Here is a 26,615-nt window from a genome sequence, read left to right as displayed (position 1 = left end):
CAATAGTAGACTTCATGTTGAAAACTGACCAGCTGAGCTCCAGTAGGCTCTGGTCCTACTCGAGAGAGAGGCCTGAGCCCAGGAGCTGAGGCCCTGGGGGTGGGGGTGGGAGGATGCCTTTCCCATGCTCTCAGTCTCCATCACCCTGTTGTGATCACACATGTGCAGGGCTGCTGGTGCACAGGACTTTTCGTGCGAGAGATCTGGTGGCCAGCCTGCTGGGCCTCCTACACCCTCCTGGTGCTCCCTCTGAGGAAGTGCTCCTGAGCTGTGGTTTAACGTTTCCGGCTTGTGGCTGGTTTCTTGAGTGTACAACTCTCTCTATAGCTGCTGTAGAGCGGGGAGTCCTTCCGTGAACAGTCATAGATGTTTGCTGTCTTCATGGCATCTGGAGGGGGTTGGCAGTCTCTACTGACTTTGGGGAACCCTGGCTGTGATGTGGCCCTGGTGGCCCTGACAGTGACTTTGGGGCACTAATGATTTCAGATTTGATCAGTTTCCGCATGAGGGTTCAGCTCCAACGTGGAGGAGGGAATCTGGGTGTCCCCACCGAGGCCAGAGAGAGTGGGATCCAGAGGCAGTGCAGGGTTCACTCTAGCACCTGGAAAGAGCCAGGCAGTTGGCTTTGTGGCTTTGAAGGCTGGTGCTGAGGTGGCTGACAGTGGGGGTTTTCTTTGTTTTTAAGAGGCCTGTTTTGGAGTGTGAGCCCCTGACTTCTTGGGAGGAGTGAATTTTTTTTGAAGCCACACCCATTGACTGTCTCAGAGTGATTTCCTGATTTAAAAAAGGTCTGTTGCTGTATTTACTGAGAAGTCACAGGTTTGAAAAGGAAGCCATTTGTGGCTTTGTTAATGAAACCTCTGGAACATGGTTAGAATCTATGATTTTTCTCTGAGAGATGTGTCAGCATACCTGTGTAGGAAGGGCCAGCCCCGGGGGGGTCAGGTGGTTGCATGCTGAGCCTGGGCCTGGTACACAAGCTAATAACCCAGGTAGTGGCATCCTTCCTTTGGTGACACCAGGTTTGGGGGTGGGGGTGGGGGGCACTCACAGCAGCTGAGGGAAGTGTCTGGGCTGCGGGGTCACTTCAGTTCTTGGCTTTAGTGGTCCCTCTGCTTCCAGGGCCCTGCACCCCTGCCCACCCGTGGTCTGTTGTGTGGTGGGAGAGGAAAGTCCAGGCGAGGTGTTCTCTGAACCTGGGAAGTTCTGAGGCAGCCATGCCACAAGCAGCATGGATGTATCCCGATCAGTGTCAAATGTATCCCGATCAGTGCCAAATAGGAGGAAAGGGGAGGTATCTTGAGGGTGACAGGCAGTCCCCTGCCTCCATGCAGGTGTAGACACCCTGGTATCTCCAGCAGAGTGCAGCCCTCTCATGAGACAGACCCTGGCAGCCTGGAAACTGCTCTCTCTTTCCTGAGGGTTGGACAGGGACAGGTGCTTGTAAAGCGCTGAGTTCACCTGGAAAGGCTGACTTGTTCTCTGGCCCATAGCTCCTCTACAGGTGGGCAGGCATGGAAATGCAGTGTTGTCAGCTAGCCCCTTGTTGACCAAAGAGCCTTAACTCACCCACCTTGTCTCCTGTGGCTGCTGTCCCATCTGTGTGTGGGCAGCCAGGTTTCTTTCCAGGGTGAACGATGGCATCAGCTGCCCTTTTCCCAAGGAATCTCGCATGAGCAAATTCTTAACAGACATTTAAACACCAGCCCAAAGACCCCACTTCCTGCCACATGCTCTTTCGGCACACTCATAAATGTAAATTGCTTTTGGAAATGCCTGTGCTGAAATTGCAAACCTAAGCCTAATTTACCTTCAGTGGTACTCCAGTCCTGGCTGAAGGTGGGCTGAATTGATAGAGGCGAAATGTGGATACTGCTGGGGGGCATGTGTTCCTTCTCCCCTTTCCAGCCAGCATTTTAGGAGGCTCCTAGGGGTGAGCTTTGGGAAATGTGCAGCCCAGGAGGGTCCTCTGGTCAGGCTGAGTAGACCCCTGAGGGCTTATTTGAATTGGGAAGTGAGCTGCTCCTCCCTCCAGGGCTGTGTGCCCTTCTATCCTTCCTTCACCAGCCCCTCCTTGGGGCCCCTGGGCATCCAAATGGCTGAACTCTGTGTGACTCCATCAGGCTGTTTCCCTCCCATGCACCTGGCAGCACAGGCAGCGTCACCCACCTCTCTGTCCTGTCTCTGGCGAGTGCTTTCAGATGTGGTTGATGCCCCTTCTCCTTCTAGAACAAAACCCTTGTGAGCGGCATGCATCGCCACCCTTCGTTCGCTGGCTCCCTGTCCTTGGACTGTGCCAAGGGCAGACACTCCCCTCCCTCCCCCCCAGACCCAACAGTACCCCTTGGATGTGCGTGCCAAGAGTTACCTGGGTGCACCATGACCCATGCTACCAGGGTTAGGCTTAACTTGCTTGAGGACTGAGCAGTGGACTGGGCATCAGGAGAGCTCTTCAGTGGCCCCTCTGTTGTTGGAATAGCTCTGATTTCTGGGCTCAGAGGCTGGAGCCCAGACAGTAAGTAGAGACTGAAGAGATGTTGAATTTCTATTCTGGATCTGAAGCAGTGACTGTGGTGGTGTGTGTGACAGGTTCAGGATCTGTCTGTAGGGCAGATCCTCAACTTCATTCTCAGTCCTGGGGTTGACCTGTGGACTTTAGGGGAGCCTAAAGAGGCTTCCAGAGTGACTCAGGTGTGCACAGACGCTCCAGTCACAGAGCCCCTCCCTAACCTGGCCCTTGTCCTGCTCGCCTGGGGCACCTGCCTGCTCATGGAAGAGATGCAGGGGTTCTGGAAATAGGCTGTCTGTGCAGGCCTCAGAGTCCTTCTCCCACACTCGTGTGGCTGTGCACGCCATAGGGCCTGGGTGCACCTCTGTGGGGACTGTGGTGCTGGCATGAGTGTTGGGACAAGTGTCTGGATCTCGGAGGTGGGCCTGTGCGAGGACGACATTACGTCACCTCTGCCACATCTAACTTGGAAGGGGCAAGCGAGGAGGTCCTGGTCTGTTTCTGTTAGATTGTAATCTCTGCCTTCACAAAGCTTACCTCTTTCCTCTTCCTCCTAATTATTTTTAAAATTGCAAGGAAAATACATCTCTTCCATTTATAATTACGCAGAGAACCAAATTACTACTCTGGCTCTAAAGAGTGTTATTAAACCAAAGTTTTTGTAATTCCACGAAACTCCCTCTCGCATCATGGAAACTTAGGATCCCTGAAGAGACACCAAGGCAGGAAACGCTTTCTGGGAAAACACCTCCTGCAAGCCCACCTGGTGTGCTAGGCATGGTCCCTGCAGGCGAGTCCTCCCTGGGGTCACAGGTACCTGAGCTCTAGCACCTTGCCCCTCTCCATGGCCAGGGTTGTGAGGGAAGGCTCCTGTGCCTCTGCAAGGGGCTACCAGTACACTCTAACCCTTCTTCGCCCCCCCCCCCCCCCCCCCCCCCAGGCAACAGCCACTGTCGCAGCTGTCCTCTTTTTAGGAAGTTGCCTTCTTGGTTTTCTCCGGGGGCTCCAGTGCTCAGGCAGTTAGGACAGATCCATCCACACTGTCTTTGTTTCCTTTTGCTCCTCAGGCCCTGAAAGGAACCAGGGGTCCCTATAGGCCTGCTTGTCCTTGGGGAGTTGTGGCAGGGTTTTGGTAATAGTTGAAAAGTGTTTCATCATATGGTCGCAGGGTATTCCTCAGATGTACAAAATCAGAGGTCTTTAGAGACTCCCTGTCAAGGGAGCTGTGCTCAGGCCCAGTGTTATCCCAGGGACGGAGCCGCGTGTGCTGTCGTCTCATCTGTGGAAACTCTGGGCCTTGTCTCCACGTCTGCTCAGAAGACCTGCCCTACTCCCCTCATCCTCATCTCTGGCACACTTCATGGGTCTGAATGTGTTTTCAGGTGTGACTCGAGCCTCTAAATGGAATTCCATGCATCAGTAACTGCCTCGTGCACACTTCTTGTTTTCTGTTTACTTTTATAGGTGGGTTGAACGAAATTCATCTTAATCTTCACTTCAACCCCTATTCCAACACACGTGCACAAACGTCCCCATAAAAACTTAGTGTTGATGCTGAACTTCAGTGGGGCCCAGCATCCTGAGACTTGGGAGGTATGCTCAGGTTTTGGGGCGCAGTGGGCCATCCCTTCCCAGACCAAGGCCAAGTGGCCCCTGCTCTCCACACTGGGAGCAGGGCTTTCTTTGTGGCTGCTGATAAGGAAGGGTGCCTGGGCCTCCCTCCCAGGCTCAGAGCAACAGTCCCCATTCTGGGAAAGAGAGACCCATAGTGCAATGAATGCTGCCTTCCTGCCTTCCATGGGCTCAGGGCCCCAGGTGAGGGAATGCCCTGCAGGAGGCAGGGGTGAGACCACTGTGGGTCATGGGACCTGGGCACTCTCACCCGGTGGACTGGAGGGTTCATCTCTGCCCTCCAGGGACCCCAGACCAGATCCTACTGGTGTTCTCATGAATAATCTGCTCCACGTGCATTTTATTGAGGCGGTTCTGCTGTAGTGTTGGGATTGTGGGAGGGAAGAGAGAAGCCAGTAGGCTGGCCTGAGGCCTTCTGTACTTTGTTGAAAGAAGGTAGAAACCTAGTCCGTTTACTGGACACTGACGAGAACCTGTTCTAGATGCTTTTTATCTTCAGTGATGTGATTGACCCTCACGACAAGGCTGTGAGATCCCATGCTAGGGGGAAGAAACATGGCCACGATCGCCCTGCTGGTAAGTAGGGAGACTGGTGTGAAGCGCACGTGCGGCTCCAGAGTCCACTCCTTGGCATAAAGGTCCTCACATTTCCCTTAGATGGGGTGTCTACTAGGTGCCAGGAGCAATCCCCCTTTCAGTTGTGACAATCTTCATCATTCTCACCAGAGAGCTTTCCATTTTATTAGTCTTTATAGAACCTGTTCTTGGTTTTGTTAATCCTGTTTATATCTTTTCTACTTCAATAATTTTTGTTCTTTATTATTACTTTTTAAAACTCTCTTTGAGTTTATTTTGCTGTTCATTTCTAAACCCTTGAAATGGAACCTTAATATATGTCCTTTCTCTCTGAACAGGTGTAGCTTTCTGGTTGTTCACTGTTGTGAGACTAGATTAGAGGACCTCATTCACTTTTTCTTGCACTTGTGTTTTTGAAGAAGTCATGTTTATCCATCAAATGTTGTTGTTCAGAGTGTATTTTTCAGAAACAAAATCCCTTCCTGTATGACTTAGAGGAAGAGAGGAATAGCATAAGATGAATAGCAGTGTATCTGTGAAAATTAGTCAATTTGAAAAGAAATTAATACCTAGGTTAATTATTAAAGGCCATTATTGGAGGTGTTTATCTGTTAGAGATATTTTGGAGTTTCAATGGCAAGTTCATTTTGAGGGGTATCTGAAAGTACCCAAGTTCCCCTTTTCTTCGTAGTCTGTTCCATGAAGATGCTTGATCTAGAGGGTCTGATTGGTTAAAATATCTGCAGTCCATGCATATGGAAGGGTTAGACTATTTCCAGACATCCTTGGTTGGATAGAGATTTTGGAAGTATAATATATTTGAAATCTGCAAGAACTCGGATCAACTTTTCAAATTATCTGTTTCCTCATTTGTATCATGGTCCATCCATCCATCCAGTCATCCAGTCTCTACTATTCCTGAACTAGTAATTGTTTTAGGATCATTGATACAAAAACTATTAAGATTTCACCCCTCTTAGGAGCTCTTGATTATGTCAGAAGCAGAAGAGTACTTAGTGAAGTGATCTTAGGACATGGGTGTTTTTAGCAAGGAGCCTTTGGGGTCACCATCCTTGTCTGCAAGAGGGGGGTATGCAGGGTGAAGGCAGAACTTTCAGAGGGAGCTAGCCTCTGCTCTGGTGGTAGCCTAGTGCTGCCCAGTTTTTCTTTTCCAACATCTGTTTTTCTGAGTATATTTTTCCAGCAAAGGAATATATAAAAAGCAACCCTAATTTCCTCTTTAGTAAAAACTATTAAAAAAGAAAATCCCACACACGAAGCCAAACCTCTCCAGAAGTAAATTCGGAATTCATTTTTGGACTTGTTTCTCTCTTGCCTTAGATTGAAGAAGCCTCCCCAGGAATCCAGCACATTTGCTTTCTCCTTTCAGCAAACTTCCTTTTGTGCCTCTAGCTCTCTGGAAATCTGTTTCCTACTCTAAAAAAGCAGCTGGAATGCACTAGAGCTGCTCAGCACAAACTACGAAGTGATGGCATTGACTGTGCAAAGCAGATGCTGTTTGCATTCAAATAAAAGACAAACATAATATTTGCATTAATAGAGAGCCTTTGCAAAAGTATTTGCATAAAGTGATTTATCCTTTCCCAAGTGATGGTTACTTGGAACTAATTTCTGAGTGCAGCAAAGGATAAGCAATCTTTTGCTGATTATTTCTCAAAAGTAGTTGCTTTTGCACAAGGGTAGCTGATTTCAGAGAAGGGCTCTCCACCATGCAAATGTAGTGTCAAGTGCAACCCTGCATTGATTACTGTCAGTCATATTCCTGGTAGTTTTCTATGTATAAAAGTAGCATTGATAAACTGTTACTCTCTTCTCAGTGAAGCACTGCCCAAAGTGGGCCAATTTCAACAGTTGCCTCTCCTTCATAGCTCGAAGAAGCCAGGCAGTATTGTGAGGGCTTTGGTACCTGTGCATTGCAGTTTTAAGGATGTATGTTCTTAGTTCTTATGTCATAATGAGGGCGATGTAAGTCAAGATAAAGAAATCAGAGCAAAGGAAAAAATGATAGTCTACCAAAGAGAAGTAGACCCCAGAAATGCATGTGGTAAATCCTGCATTATTCAAAAATTAACTGAAATTCAGCCATGAGTTTCCTCACTGTCCAAGTGAAGAGGGAACCTTGTTTATTTTTAGTATTTACATTGTTCTTAAGAGGAAACCAATGAGCTGTTTTAGACAGTGACTTCGAAACACAAGTTTGAGGAAACAGTGTTACACATAATGAAAGTGGTCTCGGTGACTAGATGAAACTCTGAGTTAACTTAGTATTCAGTACTTACCTATGTTTACTTATATGTTCACTAATGCTTTACCTTAGCCTCCTTCTAGCATCTTACTTTCACTTTGGATATGATTTTCTTCTTTCTGAATAATCCTTTAGTTGTTATTTTAGCAATGGTTTCTGAGTGGCAAATATTCTCAAGTTTTGTCAATAAAAGGTCTCTTTTCTCTTTTTTTCTTTCTTTTGTCTTTTCATTGTTTTTATTACTCAAAAAAGCTTCCTATTTTAAATTTAGCTGACTCTGTGCTTGTGCCTTCCACACTGTCAACCATTTCCCGCTCCTCAATAAGGAAAGCACACTTGATCCCGTCTTGGACACATTTAGCACACGTGGATCCAACCACAGGCCCTGCTGACATGTTTTTTCATTTTAGACAACTTCACTAGAACTTTGGGTCTCACAGCAGAACTCATGAAGTCAGCCTAGGCACAGGCCACATGCAGATTGTGGTGCTTTCCCAACCTTCTCGGTATAAAGGTACTCATTTTATTAGAGACTTTATTGTAGGACAGCCTCTGCCAATATGTCAAACACTGGACCATTCTGAGTGCTTGTAGATAACCGTCCCCAAAAGAGCCCTTTTTCTTGAACAATGCTTAGCTGGGTATAGAATTGTAGGTGACTTGTATTTCACTTAGCAGTTTGAAGCTGTTTTAATGTCTTCTGGCTTTTTTGTTGCTGTCAAAAAGTTAAGCTCTCAGTCCATTGTTGTTTCTTCTTAGGTAATTTGTGTTTTCATCTTGGTGCTTCTGTTTCCTGTTTGGTGGATATTCTGATACTGTGTTGCAGTGTGCAGATTTGTACTCACCCTGCTTGGGATTTAGCATGCTTTTTAAACAAGGACTCTTATATCTCTGGAATTCTGAAATATTCTCCTTTATTATCGATTTGAATATTACCTTTTCTGTATTTTCTCTCTTCTTTACTTCAGGAAGTCATACTAGATTACCCTATTGGACCACCTTGCCTTTTTACCCATGGTTCTCTCCTCTAGCTTTTGGTGCTGCATTCAGGTTAGTGCTATAGACCTGTCATCCAGTTCATTCTGAAAGATTCTTTTTATTCTTTTTAATGGTTTTCTATTTCTCTTTTTCCAGAGTTCTATCTTTTATTATAGTTTTTCTCCTTTTATTTAACGTCTTACTTTTTAAAACATCCATGCTTCATAGTATTTTCCATATTCTAATATTTGCAGATACGTTGGAGTTTTTTTTCTCTGGACAAGCAGCTAAATTTGACCACTCTTGGTGTTGTGGTGTTGGCAGGTTGTTTACATGTATTTTGTTTGTACTTTTCTACTTTAATTGTAAGCTTTTCTGCAGGAGTTTGGTTTTTTTTTTCTTCTTCTCTGCCTCTCTCCCCTCTCCCTTCCCTTCCTCTTCTTCTTCTGCCATTGGCATCTCATGTGTCCTGGGATATGGCTGTTTCCCATGAAAGTCATTTTCTTGACTTTCATGGGATTCCAGGGTTTCCCAAGCTCAGGTCTAAATTTTACCTTAATTTCTAGACTTAGGATTCCAGAACTGTTTAAGCGATGTGAATCTGGAGGTCACACTTGCATGGGCCAGGCTTAGGGCTTCAGTTTTCCATAGGAGACTCTTCCAAGCAACCCCTCTGCCTCCGTGGCCTGGTGGGTGGAGTTGTCCAGCCCCATTTTTATAGATCCAAGAGTCCTCCGGAGTTCTGCCCTTACGAAGGAGTCTCAGTCCAGCTCTCTGTCAGGACAAGTTCAATGGACGTGCCTGCAGCTCACCCCAGAGCTGGTTCTAAGGACTCTGGGTCTCAGTGCACTTGCTCAGAGAGCACCTCCTGTTGTTTTCTCCTTTGGTAACAGGGTCTTTCTTTTAAAATTGGGGTGGGATTTTATTCTACTTTATACTCACCATTTCTATATTCTTGTTTTGGGAAGTGAGGAGCCCTTATGGACTAAGTCTAGTGAGGTTCAGGAACCTCAGGTTGTGATAACTTTGTAAATTGTTCAGCTCTGTGTTGTGGACATGGATAGGCCCTGTGTTTTCCCGGGTGTGAAATTGGTTTTTGCCACAGATGTCCCTGTTAATTCAGTGTGTCAGCCAAGCAGCACAGACTCGACCACTCGTTTTCAGTTCCTCTTTTCTTACAGTTGAGTTAAAAGGCTGCCCTTCTTTCTCATTGTCTGTGGATATTTTAATGTAGATCAATCATAACTGAGTACCCACCTAAGGGTGCTCATTTTAATTACAGATTGCTTTCATGCCTAAGCAGTTGGACATAATCTGTCTATACTGGTGTAATTGGTTATATAGAATAAGAAAGGCTGCTTTTTTTTGGTGTAGTTTCTACAGATTTCCTTTGCTCCATTATTCTTCTACTCATTGTCACAAACAAATACACTGGGACATGATTGAATTTCATCTGATTTGAATATTGAAAAATATGAAATGAATGTGTTCCAATAATTATGATAGCTTACAAGAAGCTGAAGACATGTCACCAATTCAGATAGTCTGTAGAGCAGGTGACTTTGGGATGAAAATGTCATCAGGCTTCTACTCTGCTCCATGTAGTGCCAGGTGCACAGGACTCTTGCTGGGAGGCAAGGGTGTGGGGGCTGAGCCAGGGAGCATCAACTGGTGGTTTGCTTATAGAGAACAGTTTGGAAAGTGAGAGTGCACATGTGTATGTGGAGAGCAGGGGAGAAATGATTTTATTTCTACTTCTTAATTTAAAGATTACTCCATTACAAAACAGACGATAAGGAGAAATAGCCTATAAATTTGAATATATATAGATATGAAGCTTCGAATATATATAGATACGAAGCTAAGAATATATATAGATATGAAGCTAAGAATATATATATAGATATGAAGCTTCGAAATGTGGAAAGGTTGTTTGTTGTTTAATAAGCCATCCTGGCTATTTGGAAATAGTCTACCACTCTCCAGCCTGGTCTGGGCCAGCCTGTCCTTTGGAGAAGAAGTGAGGCCCAGTGCATGCACAGACCTGTTGGCCTGTCCTCAAGGAGGACTTGTGTGGGACATCAAAGCTTCCTGTTGTCTCTTGATTTTTCTTTAATTACTGCTGAAACTTGGGAAATAACGCACCTGCTGATGGGAGTGAAAGTCAGAGGACCCACTTCCACACTTTGGTTTTCATGGCACATGGTCCTGCTGTTTGTGAGCAGGTCCTGTGAGCTAGGTGTCAGGTGGGGGGGCGGGGGCTCAGGGAGCTCACTCAGTGGCCTGGTTTAATCCTTTTGGTCCTGTGAGGTGAACATGTCACCCATTTTACAGATGTGGAAAATGAGGCCACCAGGTTGTTATGTGAGGTCAGGGACAACTAGGAGTGGATCTGGGCTCTGGCACTGGATGCTGGGTGCTGCACTCACAGCTGAACCTTGGTGCCACCAGCTGCAGGTGCTGGACTCCTCAGTAGTCATGTGGAAGCAACAGGCTGAAAGAGTCAAAAGGACAGAAATTCATATCCTGTCACCGACATTAGCATAGTTAACATCTAACAGCAAATTGCTGCTCCTGCCAGTAGCTCTATTTTTAGAAGGTTAAAGTAGAACATGATACATTGTAATCACTGTATTTTTAGAAACTGAAGTTAGCATTGTATAAAAGTGGCTATAAAAGGAATAATGATCAGGTTTAGAGAGTCTGATTTGGGGGAAGCTGTGATCTGTAGAGTACATCCACACTGTGTGTAATGAAAATGTAAGAGTGACTTTTGCAGATTGCAGGCCTTTTTGGAGTAGGACCCAGGAAAGCTAGCTTTGTTGGAGGGAGGGGTGTGCTGTGGAATTCTTGAGAGAAATAATGTTGATAAAGTGACCTTGAGCACACATGCAAGCCTCTGAGCACTTAGCATTGGGCACAGAGGGAGCACACGGTCTGGGCTCTAAGGAGGTGCTTGTGTGAAGCGGGTTGCAGTATTGTCATGTACACATCATGCCTGGGAGGCTGGAAATCTCCCCGCAAGTCTGCTAAAATGCTAACAGCTGTGGTATTTAGGTAGCATGACTTGTATGTCCCCTCTCTTCTTAAAATAAAAAGATATATTTAAAAATTTTAACAGAATAGATATAACTTTAAAAATAATATGCTGTATATTATTAGGTGATACAAAAATAAAAGAAAGGAAAACTAGAAATAATTCAAAGCTTCTGAAACAGAAGCTGCCCCTGTTGAAAGCCCTCCTTTGTGCTGGACTCTGTGTGGCTCTGGGCTCGGGGGTGGGGGGTGGGACTCTTCAGACTGTTTGACTGCGCTTGTTTCTGCCTGGGGGCTGTAGGTGAACCCTGAGGTGTGTGGTGGAGGTCCGGGAAGAGGAAGTTCTCTCCAAGACCCAGGTCTGGCAGCTCATCCCCTAGTGCAGTGGTCAGCAAACTGTGGCTCGCGAGCCACATGCGGCTCGCGAGCCTCGGTTTGCTGCTCTGTTGACTAATAAGTTTGCCAACCACTGCATAAGGCATTACCCTTACCCAGAAGTTTTGACTTCAGGTTAGAGACATTAGTACATTATTAAAATGTTTTCTAAGTGTTTTTCCCTAAGGCAGTGGTCGGCAAACTCATTAGTCAACAGAGCGGCAAACTGCGGCTCGCGAGCCGCATGTGGCTCGCGAGCCGCAGTTTGCCGACCACTGCCCTAGTGTAATTCATGGGACATCCTCTCTTGTCTTCCTTTTGCCGAGAACTCTGCTAGCAGGGCCCTGCCGGACTTGACAGTCCAGTGTCAGACTGCAGAAAGTCATCCTTCCCATCTGGGATGCGGGCAAGTGGTTGGAGCATGATAGCTTCTAGGGAGGAAGCACTTTCCTAGACCCTTAAGGGCTGGATCCCTTGAAATTCATTTCCCCTGGGAAAGGTTGAGATGTCAGGAGAGCCCAGTGTCATGGGTCACTGCTGATGGTGAGCATTGAAACTGTCAGACTTCTGGGTGCTTCCCCACCAGTGGGAGAGTACCTCGGTTCTGTACCTACTGTTCCTGCCCCTAGATGAGCTGCTGGAGGGAGAATCCAGCCTCTGACAGCCCCCAAGCAGCAGATGGGGACAAGTAGTCACTGTGCAGAGCTGCCCTGGTTGAGACACAAGGGAGGCCAGGACGTTTTTGGGTCATACAGACATGCACCTTGTCCCATGGGCACAGTGTGGGATTCATTGTCACCCTACTGGTTCTGGCGAGGCATTCCAGGGTCTTTGGGCACATCTTTGGGGTTGATACCTGGGTGCTGAGGATGAAATGGCGTTGTTACAGTACTTGCTCATCTTCTCCATGGTCTGTGGCCCTAGAGGGCAGTCTGTCTCTGTTAGCACAGGGTTCCCAGAACCTGATGCCATGTCTGGAGCACACTTGGCTCCTAAAAGCATGTGTCACAAACATGAAATTAAATCAGGGCATTTGATTGAACCAGGGGACATCTATGCACCGTAACAGGAAATGTGTGGCACCTGCGATGTGGCAGGTGCTGCCACTAAGGGAGGTGCTCCAGATGAGGCTGCAGTCTGGAGCAGTGACCTTCCATGTGCACAGTGCCCGTGGGAAGGGAAACTAGTCTGCATGGGGGAGGAGGTGAAACCAGCACAGGGCACCGACCACATAGGTGAACACACTCACCTCTGGGTGCTTTGTGCACTTGTTTCCTGGCAAGATTTCTGGGTGGAGTGTATACCATTTAATATTAAGTTCCCTCTTTTTCTTTTAGCAGCTCAGCTGCAGAGATTGATACATATTTTGAAGGTGAGGCCCACCCAGGATGCTGGGCATCTGGGCAGTGGGAGTGAAGGCAGCAGTGAAGAGTGTGTTAAGGGGTGGGCGGGGAGCAGTGGCAGGGCCTATAAACTGGCAAGATGAGTGGAATAGCTAAACTGAAATACATAATATCTTGAATTTTGAACCATTGACAAATCTTGAACATTTTTGGTAATTTTTTTCTGAGAAAGTCATAAAGTAACGAGAGGAGGTTTTAAGTTCCATTTGCTCTTCAGAATGCCGGCGGGTCTTTCAGAATGAACAGGTCAGTGAGACTTGCCTTCTGGGTTCCCAGCCTTTCCCCAGCAAACACACCACCTCTATCTTCTCCTGGTCTGTCATACCTGGGTGAGTGTCTTTGTTCTGCAGACCCATGTGTCATCCACCCAGAAGTCCCAGTGGACTCACCTTTACAATAGAGCCCACATTGGACCACATCTCCCAGCTCTGTGGCGAGCATCCTCATCCTCACCTGGACCATGGAAACAGCCTTCACTCTTCTCCCTGCTTCCATTCTCCCTCTGTCCCCCAGCCCTGGGTCATGTTCTTTGTGACAGCAGAAAGGAGCCTTCAGGACCAGTGGCCAGCTCGGGTCCTCTCACACTGTTCTGGCTCCTTGGCTCCTTTTACTGGGTGCCACAGCACTTGCTCTTCAGGGCCTTCCCCTTGCTGTCCCTGCCTAGGACACTCTTGCTCAGGTGGTTTAGATGGCTCCTTCTTGCATGTCATTCAAGTGTCTGATCAGATGTCACCACCTCACAGGACTCACTCAATCACTTTATCTAAAGGAATGATCCCCAATCACATCCTACCCCCATGATTTCTACTCCCAGCATGAAACCACACGGTTTGCTATGTGTGTGTGTGTGTCATGTCTTTACCAGTGGAAGATTAGGGTGCCAGGCTTTACCCCCAGAATTATGACAATCACTCAATAACTAGTTCAGTAACATTTGTTGAATGAATGAATGAATGATGTGAATTTGTAGGTAGAGTGGGCAGTGTGGAGAGGTAGAACTGCAGAGTTGGTCTGACCTTGATCACGATGACCTTCATCATGCCTCTTGCTTACTTTTTCATCTTTAAAATGGGAGCAATAATAGTACTTATACATTTGTTTCCCTGGTGAGTACGAAGCACGCTATAACAGGAATAAACTCTTAGACAAGTGCCTGACCCATAGTAAGTGCCCAGTACCAGTTAGCTGTTATTTCTGATTTAGAAAGTAAACTTTGCTGTTTTATTCTGGCAAGATATGGCCAGAATGTTAGTTTAGGGAAACTAAATATACTTTCAGTGACTTGGAGCAAATACTGTCCTAAAGAGTGCTAGGGGAGAAAGCCTTTCGACCCCAGGTGACTGTTAGCTGTTGCAATAGCACGATATCAGCAGACATTTGCCGATGTGACCTCTGGGGCTGAGTGTCCCTTGGGCTCCTGCTGCTGGCATTCAGCCTGGTGGCTCGAGGTCCCTCCGTGGCCGGCATAGTCGAGCATTCCCTGAGTGTGCTGTGTGCTTGGTCACTTCTGAAACCTTGCATTAAAGGGAGAGGGCAAAGGCTCCTTTTTCTGTATGAAGGACAAGAATTGCCTCCGATGCCAATGTGGCTGGTGAAAGGGTGAGCAGGGTCCACACTCTGTTTCCATCTTGCCCGGCCTGCTGGGTTAGGGTGAAGCTTGACTGCTCTACAGCCACACAGTTAGTATGCCTGCGTGGACTTGCTCCAAATGGCTGTTTCTGGTTAATTGTTATTAGTTAGGGACTCATTTTTCTTGAGCTGCTTATTAGTATGTGCCTATTTTCTGGCTTCCTATCATTTAACCACAAACACCTGTGAGCTAATTTTTAATGCTCAGCGATGCAGAGAGTGTTCAGGGAAGTGGCTCATCCATCACATGGAGGTAGTGCTGACTCACATTTTCAGGAGATGCTGGGCCCCATCAGATGCCTTGGCCTATGTTCTGTGTCCAGGCAGATAGAGTGGTAGCATCATCGATGTGTGGGGGAATGGAGAGGAGCTGATTTCGTGCCCTGCTCTTTAAACTATGTTCATTACACTGCTGGGCAGTTAAGAGGTGTTGGTTCAGAAAGCAGGACTCCTGCAGAACAGTGGTAGGTACTAGGAAGGGTTTGCCTCCAGGTTTTCACAGACCCAGCTGTGAGCCTGAGCAATGGGAGAAGGGGGTTATTCACAAGTATGTGTCAGAGCTGGCTTCAGTGTTGGTCTTATGGCTTGACTTTGAACCTTGCTGATTTCGCCTAGGGAACCTGTGCTGATGACGATTCTGAACTTCATGAGCCCTGTATAGATTTGGGGTGCTTTTTTATGGTATTGCTATGTGATTTTGTTGTCTGCTATTTCTCATATAGACTCAGAAACCTACAGAGTTTACAGCTGAAGCTACTGTCCCCTCCTACACCTCTAGTGCTCCAAAACAGCTTTGGAATGACTCACCCGATTCGGTCGTCCCGTGGGGCAGATGGATGTCCTTTTAGGGGCTGGGACGGATCTGTTTTCAAAGGTGGCTAGGATATTCTCTCCAGATTTGTCTATATCTCTTGTTAATAGTTAATTGAGCTGGGCCGGGCCACTCGGTGAGAGCAGCTGAGAACAGTGGGTCTCCATGTTGTCTCACTCAAGGAGGAAGGAGCATGATAGACTGGTCCCGGAGGACCGGCTGAAAGACGTACTGAGAAGCTCCCTCCAGGAAATGTTCCCTCTGACCACACAACAGAGAGCTTTGTCTGGCCTTCAGAGCACTGCTGCCTGGACGCCAGCAATGCCCACCCGCCAAGCTGTTGACTCTTCTCAACCCTTGGTGTTCAGGCCCTGTTACTCTCTGGCTCAGTGTTATCCAGCTCTGTGGAGACAGGACAGACCCCCCTGTGCCCTCAGACCGTTCCACCGATGTTCCTCCTTGAGGCCTGTGCCTCGAGCTATTCTTTCCCCATTACCGAAGCTTTTTGGTTTGTGGATTGTATCTCAAATAGGTGTGGGTGAGGCAGCCTTTTCCCCAAAGAAAATTCCCAAGTAACCAGCTCTGATCTCCCTTCTGTGAAGTGTTGCCTGTGGTATCTTCTTCACTGAGCACCAGCCTTTCTGCTCATTGCCCCAGTGCTCTGCTGGGGCACTTGGACACTTGGCCCTGTCTGCCCTGACCTAGCCTCAGGTGTGACACAGGAAGCCTTGCTGGGTATGACAGAAGCAGAGCAGGTGCTTGGGGAGGTCAGCCACTGCATCATTCCACCCCCATGTGCCAGGGGAAGGGGAGATACAAAACTTTAGATGACAGTGTAATAAAACATCTTTGCAACCTCCAGGTAGGGCAAATTTCCTTGAACTTGACATAAAAAGCATAAGCTTTAACAGAAAGATTGATACCTGTGGTCTTAAATAAAGAGAAGCCATCATTTTGGAGGTCATATCTACAGTGTATAATTAACAGAAGATTCCTCTGAAACAATAAGAGAAAGAAAACCCAATTAACAAAAAAAAATGGACAAAAGACTTGAATTCAGATTACCAGTAAGCATGTAGAAAGATGCTTGGTCTCCTTGTCATTCCAGAGGCAAAATTAACTTGAGATACCTCTTCCTCCCCACCTGGGTGGGACTGGGTAGTATATGGGGGGGCTGTTCCCCGTAATTTCTCCCCCACCCCATCTCTCACAGGTAACACCTCTGTGTGTGTCTCATGGACTGCCTTTATTGGTCCAAGAAACATAATGTTCTTGTTGGTAGTAAAATGCAGATGCTCTGTAATTATCTATAATAATAAAAGTGTAATATGCTAATTAGACCGGACAGCCGAACAACCTTCCGGACATCCTTCTGGATGACCTTCCAGACGAAGCCGGGGTTGTGAGGGTTGCGAGGGCCGAGCCCCAGAGTTTCATGCATGAGGTCTCTAGTGTAATATATACTTCTATCAAGGAAGGGGTGGAGCCGCCTTCTTCTTCAGTGTCTGAAAGTTTTGCTTTGGCTCTTTCATCCCATAGATTACATGGGAGTTGTCACAGAAATTGCTTTGGTCCACATTATTTGAGTCCCCGCTGGTTGACCATGCCTGGTCTGACCTGCATGCCCATGCCTTCCAGGAGGAGGCAGTTCAGTTGTCCCCAGGCAGGCAGCTGTGCAGGTTTCACAGTGCAGCTAGGGCCAGGGGCCTCCCTGGGCCGGTATCTCTGGCACTTGCCCGACTTTGTCAGTGGGTTCCATAAAAGGCCCTGTGAACTCTGTTCTTTAGAAATTTTGGAAACTTGGACCTGAAAAGTGAAGGAGGGTGGATATTGAGGAGGTGACTGGAGGAGGATGAATCCTAACTGGGATGTGCTTTCATCCCTCCCACCCCCTTTCTTCTCTCTTTTTTTCCTAGTGTTGTCTGTCTTTTCCTGCTTTCTTCCGTTTCTTTCCTTTTTAGCACAGGTTCCTGGGGTGGAGGAGTCGGCTGTTCCTGAAGCCCTAAGTTGCTGGTACAGGTCCTGGTGAGTGAGCTTTTGCCCCAGGTCCAGTTCAGGTTTGCAACTGGTTTAGATGAGACCATGCTGGGTTCTGGGGGTACCAACCGCATGATCTTGGGCACAGAGCTCAGCCTTGCTGGGCCCTTTCCCCATGAGTAAGAGGTGGGAGCAGGCCAGGTGAGTTGAGAGTGAGGTTCCTTTGGCTCCAAAGGCCATGATTTTAGTTAGAGACCTCGGTGCTTATCACTCAAGGTAGAGTTCTGAAAGCCATCTGTGCTGCCCCTCGGGACGACACTGAGTTACAGCAGACAGTTATTTTTAAGCTAGAGCCTATAATCTTGAAACAGACCCTGCTGTTTCTTTGTGAGCATGGTCCTGTCAGCTCCCGGAGCACAGGTGACTGTGCTCTGTGCGCACCCACGGTGAATCACATTGTGAGGGGACTTGGAAGACATGCATGCTCCCCACTTCTGTTTTCTGCATGTACACTCCTCTTTCAGCTCCGTGAGCTAATTAAGTAGCCATTTGCGGACATGAAGTACCACAGTCCCATCCAGTGGGTTTCCAGATTAGATTCTCCCGTGGAGGCAGACTAGGGAGAAAACCTACCTGTAGTGGGTGTTTCAGGGTCCAAGAGGAAGTAGGACTTTGATGGCTTTCTTCCTGTTAAATGTTAGGTTCTTTCAGCAAAGGATGTAAATATGGAAATTATGCCTAATCCTCATTTCAGCTCACTCTGGAACATGCTGTCAGAAGCAACATAGCATTAAGGTGCAAGCCTGCGTGGGCTCGTGGACCAGTGTGTCTCCATGGGCACTGGCCTTGTATCTGTGTGGCTATATTTCCACTGTTTGCTGTTTCTTCCTGGCGAAGTGTGTGTTTTGCCTTTTGGCTACCTGGTTACATGCTGGTGATGCACTTAGATCTGTGTTCTGAACTGTCATCTCAGCCTTTGCAGCTCCTGCCCCTCAAATGTGGTTTCTGCTTTGTCCCAGAACTTGGTCCCAGCTGCACATCCTGAAGTCTCTTTTATGGGAACTGAGATATGGAACCGGATTTGTCAGGCCTTTGGTTGGATATGTCACCGACTCTGGTCCCTGTGCTGCTTCACTCCAACTTTCTTGTCTTATTACTATGGCGTTTGTTTGTGTGGCACGTCACTTACACACATAGGGTGCCACTGCAAGTATTACAAGGAGTTGGGACGTCTTTCCTTTGTTATTAGATTTGAATCCTCTAAGAGTAGAGGAGGACCAACATGCCTCTGTGTTCCCTGTGGTCCCAAGCCGAGTCTTTGCCATGTGATCAGGTTCTTACCAACCACATGCCCAGGTCACACACCCAGGACTCAGCCTGGGCACCTGAACCAGGTAATTGCAGGACTCTGGGTATTAGAGGTGGTGGTGCTTGTCTGTGTCTCGTGTCCCAATGTCCAGTCTGTTCTTGGTGGCCCTCCATTGTTTGCTTCTGCTCAGAGACATCTCCCGGGCACTCTGTGCTGCTGAACTCCATGAGGCCTGCCTATCAGGTCTGTCACCTGCCTTCTTTGAAAGCACCTGTTTTTGGCTTTTGTCTCCCTCCTTTAGTGATGAGGTTACAGCTTCTGCTTATGGTGTCCTGCTGAATGAGTGACTTGGGAGGAGCTGAGGGCGGGATGTTTAGCTGTCCAGGGCTCATGCTGCTGCCCTGTCTTCTGCTGCAAGTGTCTGGTGACAGGCCTCTCTGCTTGCCCCTCTGCAGTGCCTGTGTGTTTAGACCCTCCTGCTGTTCGTAGGCAGTTTCACATGGTAGCTTCTTTATGGAGAGGCAGGACACTTTAATAGTAACCTAACGCTAGCCCAGAACACTTTCCTACTAGATCAAAGTCGGACTTTATTCTACAAGGATGTGGAAAGATCAGGGTTAGGGCATGAGTGTACAGGTTGCTTGATGTCAGCCAGCCCAGCCTGTCTGTGTACTGAGCACAGGCACAGTCCCTCTCCCTGACACCGTGCGCTGTGCTTGGCTTCAGTTTACGTATGGAATCTGTCATGCTGTTATCCAATGGCAGTGTTTTGTGGGCTGCCAGCTAGTTCACGCATACGATTATTTTCTGGTGACTCAGTATGACATACCCTAGGCCAGTGCCCGGAAATGTGGTGGGTGAGCCAAGACTCAGCCCAGCCATACAGTGATTTAAACCACACAGTGAAGCTTTTGAATACTCTGATACTGCGTGTCTTTAACTTACACTCGGGATTGATTGCATGGAGGTTTAATGCATCTTCCAGCTTTAGTGTGGGTGGAGGAACGTATTATTAGGCATCATTTATTCATGTGGCGAGCACTGAGATCTTTAGGCCTGGGGCAGATAGCAGTTTCATCCCACATCATGGAAGGTCTGTACTGAGCTGGATGCTGCGCTGCGCCATGGACCACAGTGTGAAATGAGGACACTGGCTGGCGTCTGGGTGTCTTAACTGCTTCTGATCCTAGCGTTTCTCTCAGATGGAAGCTGAGGGTGGACATTGAGGAGGTGACTGGAGGAGGATGGTTTAGGGATGTGTATTGGCTGGTGGAGCCAGAGAGAACAGCCCTTGCTTTCTCAGAGCCCAGCTGTGGAGCCCTGTACAGGTGGTACCTCCCAGCACCTGGCTCTGACTGCAGCTCGGGAGCTGCAGCTGGACAGGTTTTCAGAAGTGCCTTTTGGTGTTTCTGAAGTGATCACAGTGGGTTAAAAGTCAGAATATGTATATACTTTCCTGAATTTTTCAGTTTTCAAAACGAATCACTTCACTTATAAATGAAATCAATTTCTTTTCAGGAGAAAGGTTTGAGACCCATTTCCCATCACTGTCTCGAGGTCTCTGTGTGAGTGGCAGTAAAGGTGCTCATAGCCTTAGGTTTACAGTTCTGTGGTCAGGCCAGCTTGGGGTGGTTGTGCTCCAGGAGAAAACCCTCAGTAGTTGGGCATGGTGGCCTCAGTGGCCTCCATCCTTCTCTTGACTCAGGGAGCGTGGACTGTCTTAACCCCAGATATGCTGTTTTCTTATAACTATTGTGATACCTTCACATGGCCAGAATTGGGGAGGGGGTGCTGACTGTGGGAGAGACTACACATACCAGCTTTTGGTTCTCTGAGCTGCCCAGGAGCTGCTGTCCCTGCGGGTGCACAGTCAGAGCTGCTCCGTCTCTCTCCCATGGTGCAGTGCTGAGGGGCTCATGCAGGCCATACCAGAGGGCAGTTTGGGGGCCTCACCCGCCTTGCCTTCCTTCCTCAGATGGTCGTCAGCTCTCAGGAGCACCCTTTTAGACCTTCTTGGGTCACTAATTTTGTCCTTAGATTTTTAACATCTCCAAAGACACACATGGGTGTTGTATAACACAAAATGTGAAGGCTGCACAAAATGTTATCCATTTTGGATACAAAGCAATGTTTTATGACAGTCAGTAGAGCAGAAGTTACTTGTTTTTGTCATTATTGAAAGTCTGCCTCAGGGACCTGATGGCTGCTCTGTGCAACTTGTGTTTTCGCCCTTAAGTTGGTAAGGAAAGTACCTTCCACACTGTCATGGATAATGACGTGCCTCTCACGCAGGCCGTTTGACACACTTGTCAGGAGCTAATTTTAAAGAAGCGTGATTCCTGGAAGTTTTACCAGAGTTTTCTTTCTTTTCTCTCTGAGAGAATGTGGAAAATCTCAGGCTGTCTACATGCAGCCTGCTACAAGCTTGGGTGGTGGACAGTCTCTGTGCCCAGCTCCGCAGTAGCCTGAACACATATAGACATCATTCCTAAAGACAGTCCAAGTCTAAAAGGGGATGCAACAGAAACCATCTGATAAACATTGTCAGTTCCTGGCCAGGTATTTTTCTAAAAGGTTTGTGTCTTCATCTGTTTCCTCGACTGTCCCGCCCGCATACCCACCACTGCTTTAAGCTAAGCTGCCTCTTGGGGGCTGTTTCCCTCAATACGCAGGCCATTTGTTAGTGCCGGGCAAGAATGAGTAGCTCTTCTGTTGTTATTGTCTTTATGCTTGTGGTCTCTGCAGGAAGGCTGACTTCTGATAAACACAAGTAGGTATAATGTGGTTGCTGACTGAAGTAAACCAAACAGCTAAGCCAGATTTTTGGCCAGAAATTGGTGTTTGCCAGTTTGGGAACTTCACTTGGGGACTGTTTTGGTTATTCTACCGAGGGTCTTTTATTTTCTGATTCAGCCAATAAAAATGACCCATGATGGAATTAAATCCGTCATCTTTAAAGTAAGAAGGACACACACATTATCATTGTTTTCGAGGATTTGCTTCGTGGAGGTTCTGAATGTAAAGTGTTCTCATTGAAATTCAAGCAGTTCCTGAAGCCAAACACTTTCTCTGTCCTGCAGATGGACTTTCTGGCCGAGACCAACCCGTGGAGCTGCTAAACCCAGCCCGTGTGAACCACATGTCTAGCACTGGTAAGTCAGCACTCTCAGCCCTGGGGCCCAGCTCACCTGAAGGCTATTTTGAGACTTCACTTTCCTGGGAGAGCACGGAGAGAAAGGAGTGGAGTTACCAGCTCCATGAAGATGGGGGACCTTTTTCTGGGGTAAAATAGGCTGCCCGTCCTGGGAATGAAATGGGCACTGACTGGATGTTACTTGGGTGGCAGAGATGGGCCATCCTCTCTGATGTAATGCCAGAGGCTGTGTCTGAGCTGGAGCTGAGGCCAGAAGTTCCACGCCAGGGGAGGCCACAGGGCCATTGGTGGTGACATTTTGACCATGGCCCCAGCCTTTCTAGAGGTGAACTGAGTCCATGACATTGTTTCCTAAGCACTTTTGATTTTTTTTTTAACAAAAAAGCTTCAACTGTGGTTATAAATCTTTTAGTCCATATATGATATTTCTAAATTGTATGCTTTTAGCAAAGTTTCCTAAGTTTACATGGCCGTGGAAATTTTTTTCTTTCCTTTTTCTGTAAAACATCTCTCCCCGTGTGATGTCCTGCAGAGTTTCAGCTCAGAGTGGGTACTGTTTGTTCTTCACAGGCCGCTTGGCCTTACTGAAAAGAAAACTAACCTACTGAAGTCCTGGGGTGTGAGTGAGCTATTGTCGCTCGGTCATGTACATGCTCCGCCAGGGCTTTGAGGGCAGTGCTGCTGGACCCTTGCCTTCGCCATGTCCTGAAGGCCTCTGTCTCTGTGGTTTTTGCTCTGTGGCTCCTCCTGGACCCAGGCTTCCTGTGGCCCCTCTGTACACTCCCTCTGTGAGCAGGGCTGGCTGGGACAGGGAGGTGGCAGACCTTTCCTTGGCCCTGGCCCCCATCAGACCCACACATTCATGGCCTCACCTTCCCCAGGCCCCTGAAAAAGAAGACGAAGCTTGCAGCAAAGCCTTGTGTCAAAGGAGAGGTTTCTTTCTGTGCAGGGCGATGCTGAGGTCTGCCAAGGATCGCCGTTGGCCTTTCCTCAAGCACAGACCTAGGCTGTTTCTCTGCAGTGCTCCTCGAAGGCGCTTGTTCCAGGGCACAGCGCTCGGGCCCTGTGGGGGTGCTGGCCTCTTCTCTTCTGCACTCCCAAGTATATCCTCCCCACCTACCAAGCAGTGTACTTTTTACCTCAGGACCCAGGGTGGGGGGTACTTTCAGATGGCTGATGAAGATGCTTGCTTTAGCAATGCTGATTCCCACTCTCTGTATTTCCTTTGTTTAAACACCGAGTCCTTGTGCACTTGGGCATTTTGAGACAACTTCCTGGTGCCCACCAGGTATGGGACGGAGGAAGAGATTTTCAGTGGCTGTACAGACCATGAGAAGGTGGTAAATGTGGGTCATGTTCGCGTGAGCAGGAAGAAATGGGCTTCAAATGGACCTTCTGGTTTGGGAAGCAGTCCTGTGGCTGAGATCTGATGTGGGGCCAACTCCTGCTTCCTGTGGAGACAGACCTTGGACTTCAGTTTGGGCAGAGGGTTTAATTCTCATTCTTCCCCTTCTCCTTAACTTCTTATGTGTGAAGAATACCCTTCTGTTCCTATTGCTCTTTTTCCTTGTTTTATTAAACTTTTTTATTATAAACTAGTGCTATCATAAAAGAGGGAAAACATATAATCCTGTGTGTACAACTGTATTATAACAGATATCCGATTATTATTACTTTTAAGGTAGCATCTATTTCCTGGATTTTAAAGAAGTGAATGGCACGTCATGGGCAAGGCTACTCCCTTCCCAAAGGTCATTTGTTGTCTTCCTTCCCAGTGGGGACTTGGGGCACAGACATGGTAGCTGGGTGGGTGTCCTGTGGATGCCAGGTCATCAGCTCAGAGTTAGGTGGGGAGACATGCTGAGTTTGGGGACAGGAGAAGGTGACAGATGGTTACCTAGGAGAGCTGACATGTTCGGGATTACATGCCACCTGTGTCATGTGTTGGGATTATAGGGGACTTAAAAACAGTTAAGTCATTTGTTTCTGAATCATAATTTTTTTAAGTAAAATACATTTTTTCTTAATTATAAAAGTAACCATGTTTATAATAAAAAAGAGACATTATACTGAATGTGTGGGATGTTGCTTTTTAGAACGGGAAGACAAGCTTGAGACAGTGTAGACACTCACCAGTCTGATTGAGTGAGGGGTTCCAGGAGGAGGCTGGGCTGTCCAGGACACTGTGGAGAAGAACAGAGCCTCAATGGCAGCAGGATGCATACCAGAGGTGCTGCTGTAACCAGACATTAGGCTGGAGGTTTCATCCATCCTTTCACTGATCCTTACAGCAGCTTTGCTGGAAGGAAGGCGGGCTCCTTCCAGGCATATAAAGTATGGGGCAGGGACCCATCTCTGCTTTCCAGGTGTGCTTCTGGGGAAAGACAGCCTTAGAACATGGTCTGAGCCTTGGCACCAGAAGGGGACGTGGTGGCTGACTCTTGGATGGGCTGCACCAGAGAAGAGTATCTTGTGCAGGTTGCTCAGGTCCAACACGGAGGTCCAGTGCCCTCCACACATGTTCCCGCTAACTCCTGCTCCTGTCAGAGTTTAGAAGGTTTCTGTTCAAGCTCTATAACAAAGGTGGAATTTTTAAAAGAAAATTCTGGAATTTTAAAGAAACTACAGAAACTCTAGAGAACTTATCTAAACTAATTTTTAAAAAGTGAGGTTTTAGCTGTGGATTCCCAAATCTTATAGGATATTTGACCACCACTCTGTCAAAGGGGTTATTGAATTTCTTGACATTCCTGTTGCGTTTTTGAACAGGAACTGTTTGAGGTTAGCTGGCTTCAGGAGTCTTTGTCGCCTCCCAGGCACGTTTTGCTATTGTTTGGTTTGCTGAGGAGCCTGCACACAGGTACAGATAGGAGACCTGTGGCCTCAGGGAAAGCTTGGACAACCTTCCTCCATTGGCCTTGGAAGCTATTAATATACCTAGTAAACAGATGCCCTGGGGACAGAGCCTTAGCTGGAAAGCTTCTCACTTGATACTCCTGGGTTCTGGATGGGGCACAATAGAGGATTAATGGCCACCTTTGGTGGCTCCTAAGGGCTTTTCCTGCTGAAGTAACAGGCAGGGTGGTGGGAAGGAGAGAGCTCTCTCTGGTTTCCTCGTTTTAGTGCCAGGCTTGACTCCCTGAGCTGTCATTTCCTTCTAGCTGAAGGAACTGTCACCCAGTAAAGAGCTTCATGCAGTGGTGGCTTTTGGGCACACAGTAGGAGGCTTGTGGGTAAAGTGGACACACAGTACACGTCTGTAGACTAAAGGAGCATGTGCACCAGGGTGACAGGCTATCTGTGGTGCTTTCCTGTTTGCTTATTTGTTTTAAATTTTGGAGTAAAAATGAAACATAGAACAAAAAGATATCAAAGTAAAATCTAGCCGTCTGGAAAACTGGAAAACAGTTCACACAGTTTGATTTACTTAAACAAATGTTGAGAATGTTCCCCTTCCCTCCACTAAGTTTGCCGGAGGGGCTTTGTGAGCAGCCATGAATTAAAGACTGGTTTATGAGTGTGTAGTGCACATACTGTAAAACCCGAGTGTAATTATACAGTAGGTCCTCAGGTTACGTTGGAGATCCATTCCTACAGTTTTCGCCGTAAGTCGGAACCCACCTACATAAGTACCTACGTCACTCACGTGGAGCACATACACAGCAGTAATGATGTGAAACAGTAAAAAACATTTAAAAGAAAGATAACAACTCCTGACCTTTACTTGTGGTAAATACAGTAAATAATAAAAAACGCAAAGCACCTATGTACATATGTCGAAATGAAGGAACTTAAAAAATAAATATGTGGGAGATGGTGACGTAACCACGAAACGGTGTACGTTGAGTCCAACGTAACCTGAGGACTGCCTGTAGTTTTGTCTGTGGAGGGTGCGTTCATGAGTTTTTGGAAATGCCTAATTCACTTTGGGGAACAGGTGAACTTATAGGCAAGAACAGCTCTAGACCAGAGGGCGCTGCTCGACTGCCGCCTCTTCATTGGGTGTGGTGCTGAGGAACCCTCAGATCCCAATTTGCACTCACCTTTGAAGGTTCATCCCCTCTCAGGGTCTGTAAAAGGTGTGACCTTTCCAGCCTACACGTGTCAAACACCCCTTGTCCAGCCCTTCCTGATCGAGAGTTCCTACGGGCAGTTGCTGTTTCTGGAAGTGCTGTGGTGCCAGGAACAGTCTCTCCTGTGGCACAAAGATAGACTATATCTTTCTGCCCTATTTCTCCCCTCCTAGCTCCATTGGGGAATACTCTATTTCCCCCCACCTACACCCCACCCTTGGTCTGTGAGTGAAGGGTCAGGGTTGGGCCTAGCTGAGCTGTGGCAAAGCCAGGGAGCCAGCAGACCTGGGGAAGCAGGGTCCACCTGCCTCTAATTGGTTGCATGGCTTTGAGCAGGTGGCCTGTGCTCTGAGCCTGGGTGCCTCTCTAGCATCTGGTGGCTGCTCAGCCTGGCAGAGGCCTCAGGTGACCAGGAAGCAAAGCAGGTGTCCATGGCTGTGCAAAGCTTTCCCCTCTTGTGTTTCTGGTGCCCTCAGGTCTGCCCACCCCAGCTGCTGGCTCTGCTGCTTTCTCCAGTGTGACTGTCTCTCCCCCCTTGCCTTCGCCAGTCCAGAAGCCTTTGTGATGACACCTAGGACTCACTATTTAAAACGAAGCAAACACTGGGCAATGCAGGGAAGCCCAGCAACTATATAGTGCTTAGAGTTTTGTTGAGAGTCCCCCTGGAGGCTTCCGTCCACTTCATTCTTCTCCCACTGCTCTGTTCTGTGAAGTTACAGGCGTGCTGCTTTCTTAGTCAAGCACCTGAACCTACTGAATATTAAATGTAGCTGTACCTACAAGCCAGAAACCCCCTTGTGTCCGCTGCCCAGGTGTAGGGTGTCATGCAGTACCTGGACATGACACCTGGCCGACTGCAGTCTTCCTCCTGATGGCTGCCCTCCTGG

The 26,615-nt window shown here is 47.6% G+C and overlaps 1 protein-coding gene across 11 annotated transcripts in view; it reads left to right on the top strand.

Moving 5' to 3' along the window:
• Nucleotides 1-26,615, top strand: part of HDAC4 (histone deacetylase 4) — a 238,318-nt gene that overhangs the window by 95,907 nt on the left and 115,796 nt on the right. For all 11 annotated transcript variants that reach the window (XM_079781863.1, XM_079781868.1, XM_079781860.1 and 8 more), the window contains one exon: nt 21,582-21,653. In XM_079781863.1, the coding sequence (XP_079637989.1) occupies nt 21,582-21,653 (72 nt within the window). The remainder of the gene's footprint in view (nt 1-21,581; nt 21,654-26,615) is intronic.

This window comes from Cnephaeus nilssonii, assembly GCF_951640355.1.
Source record: "Cnephaeus nilssonii genome assembly, chromosome: 10".
Classification (NCBI taxonomy): Eukaryota; Metazoa; Chordata; class Mammalia; order Chiroptera; family Vespertilionidae; genus Cnephaeus; species Cnephaeus nilssonii.
The sequence above is the reverse complement of the archived record's forward strand: the minus strand, read 5'-3'. Positions and strand labels throughout refer to the sequence as shown.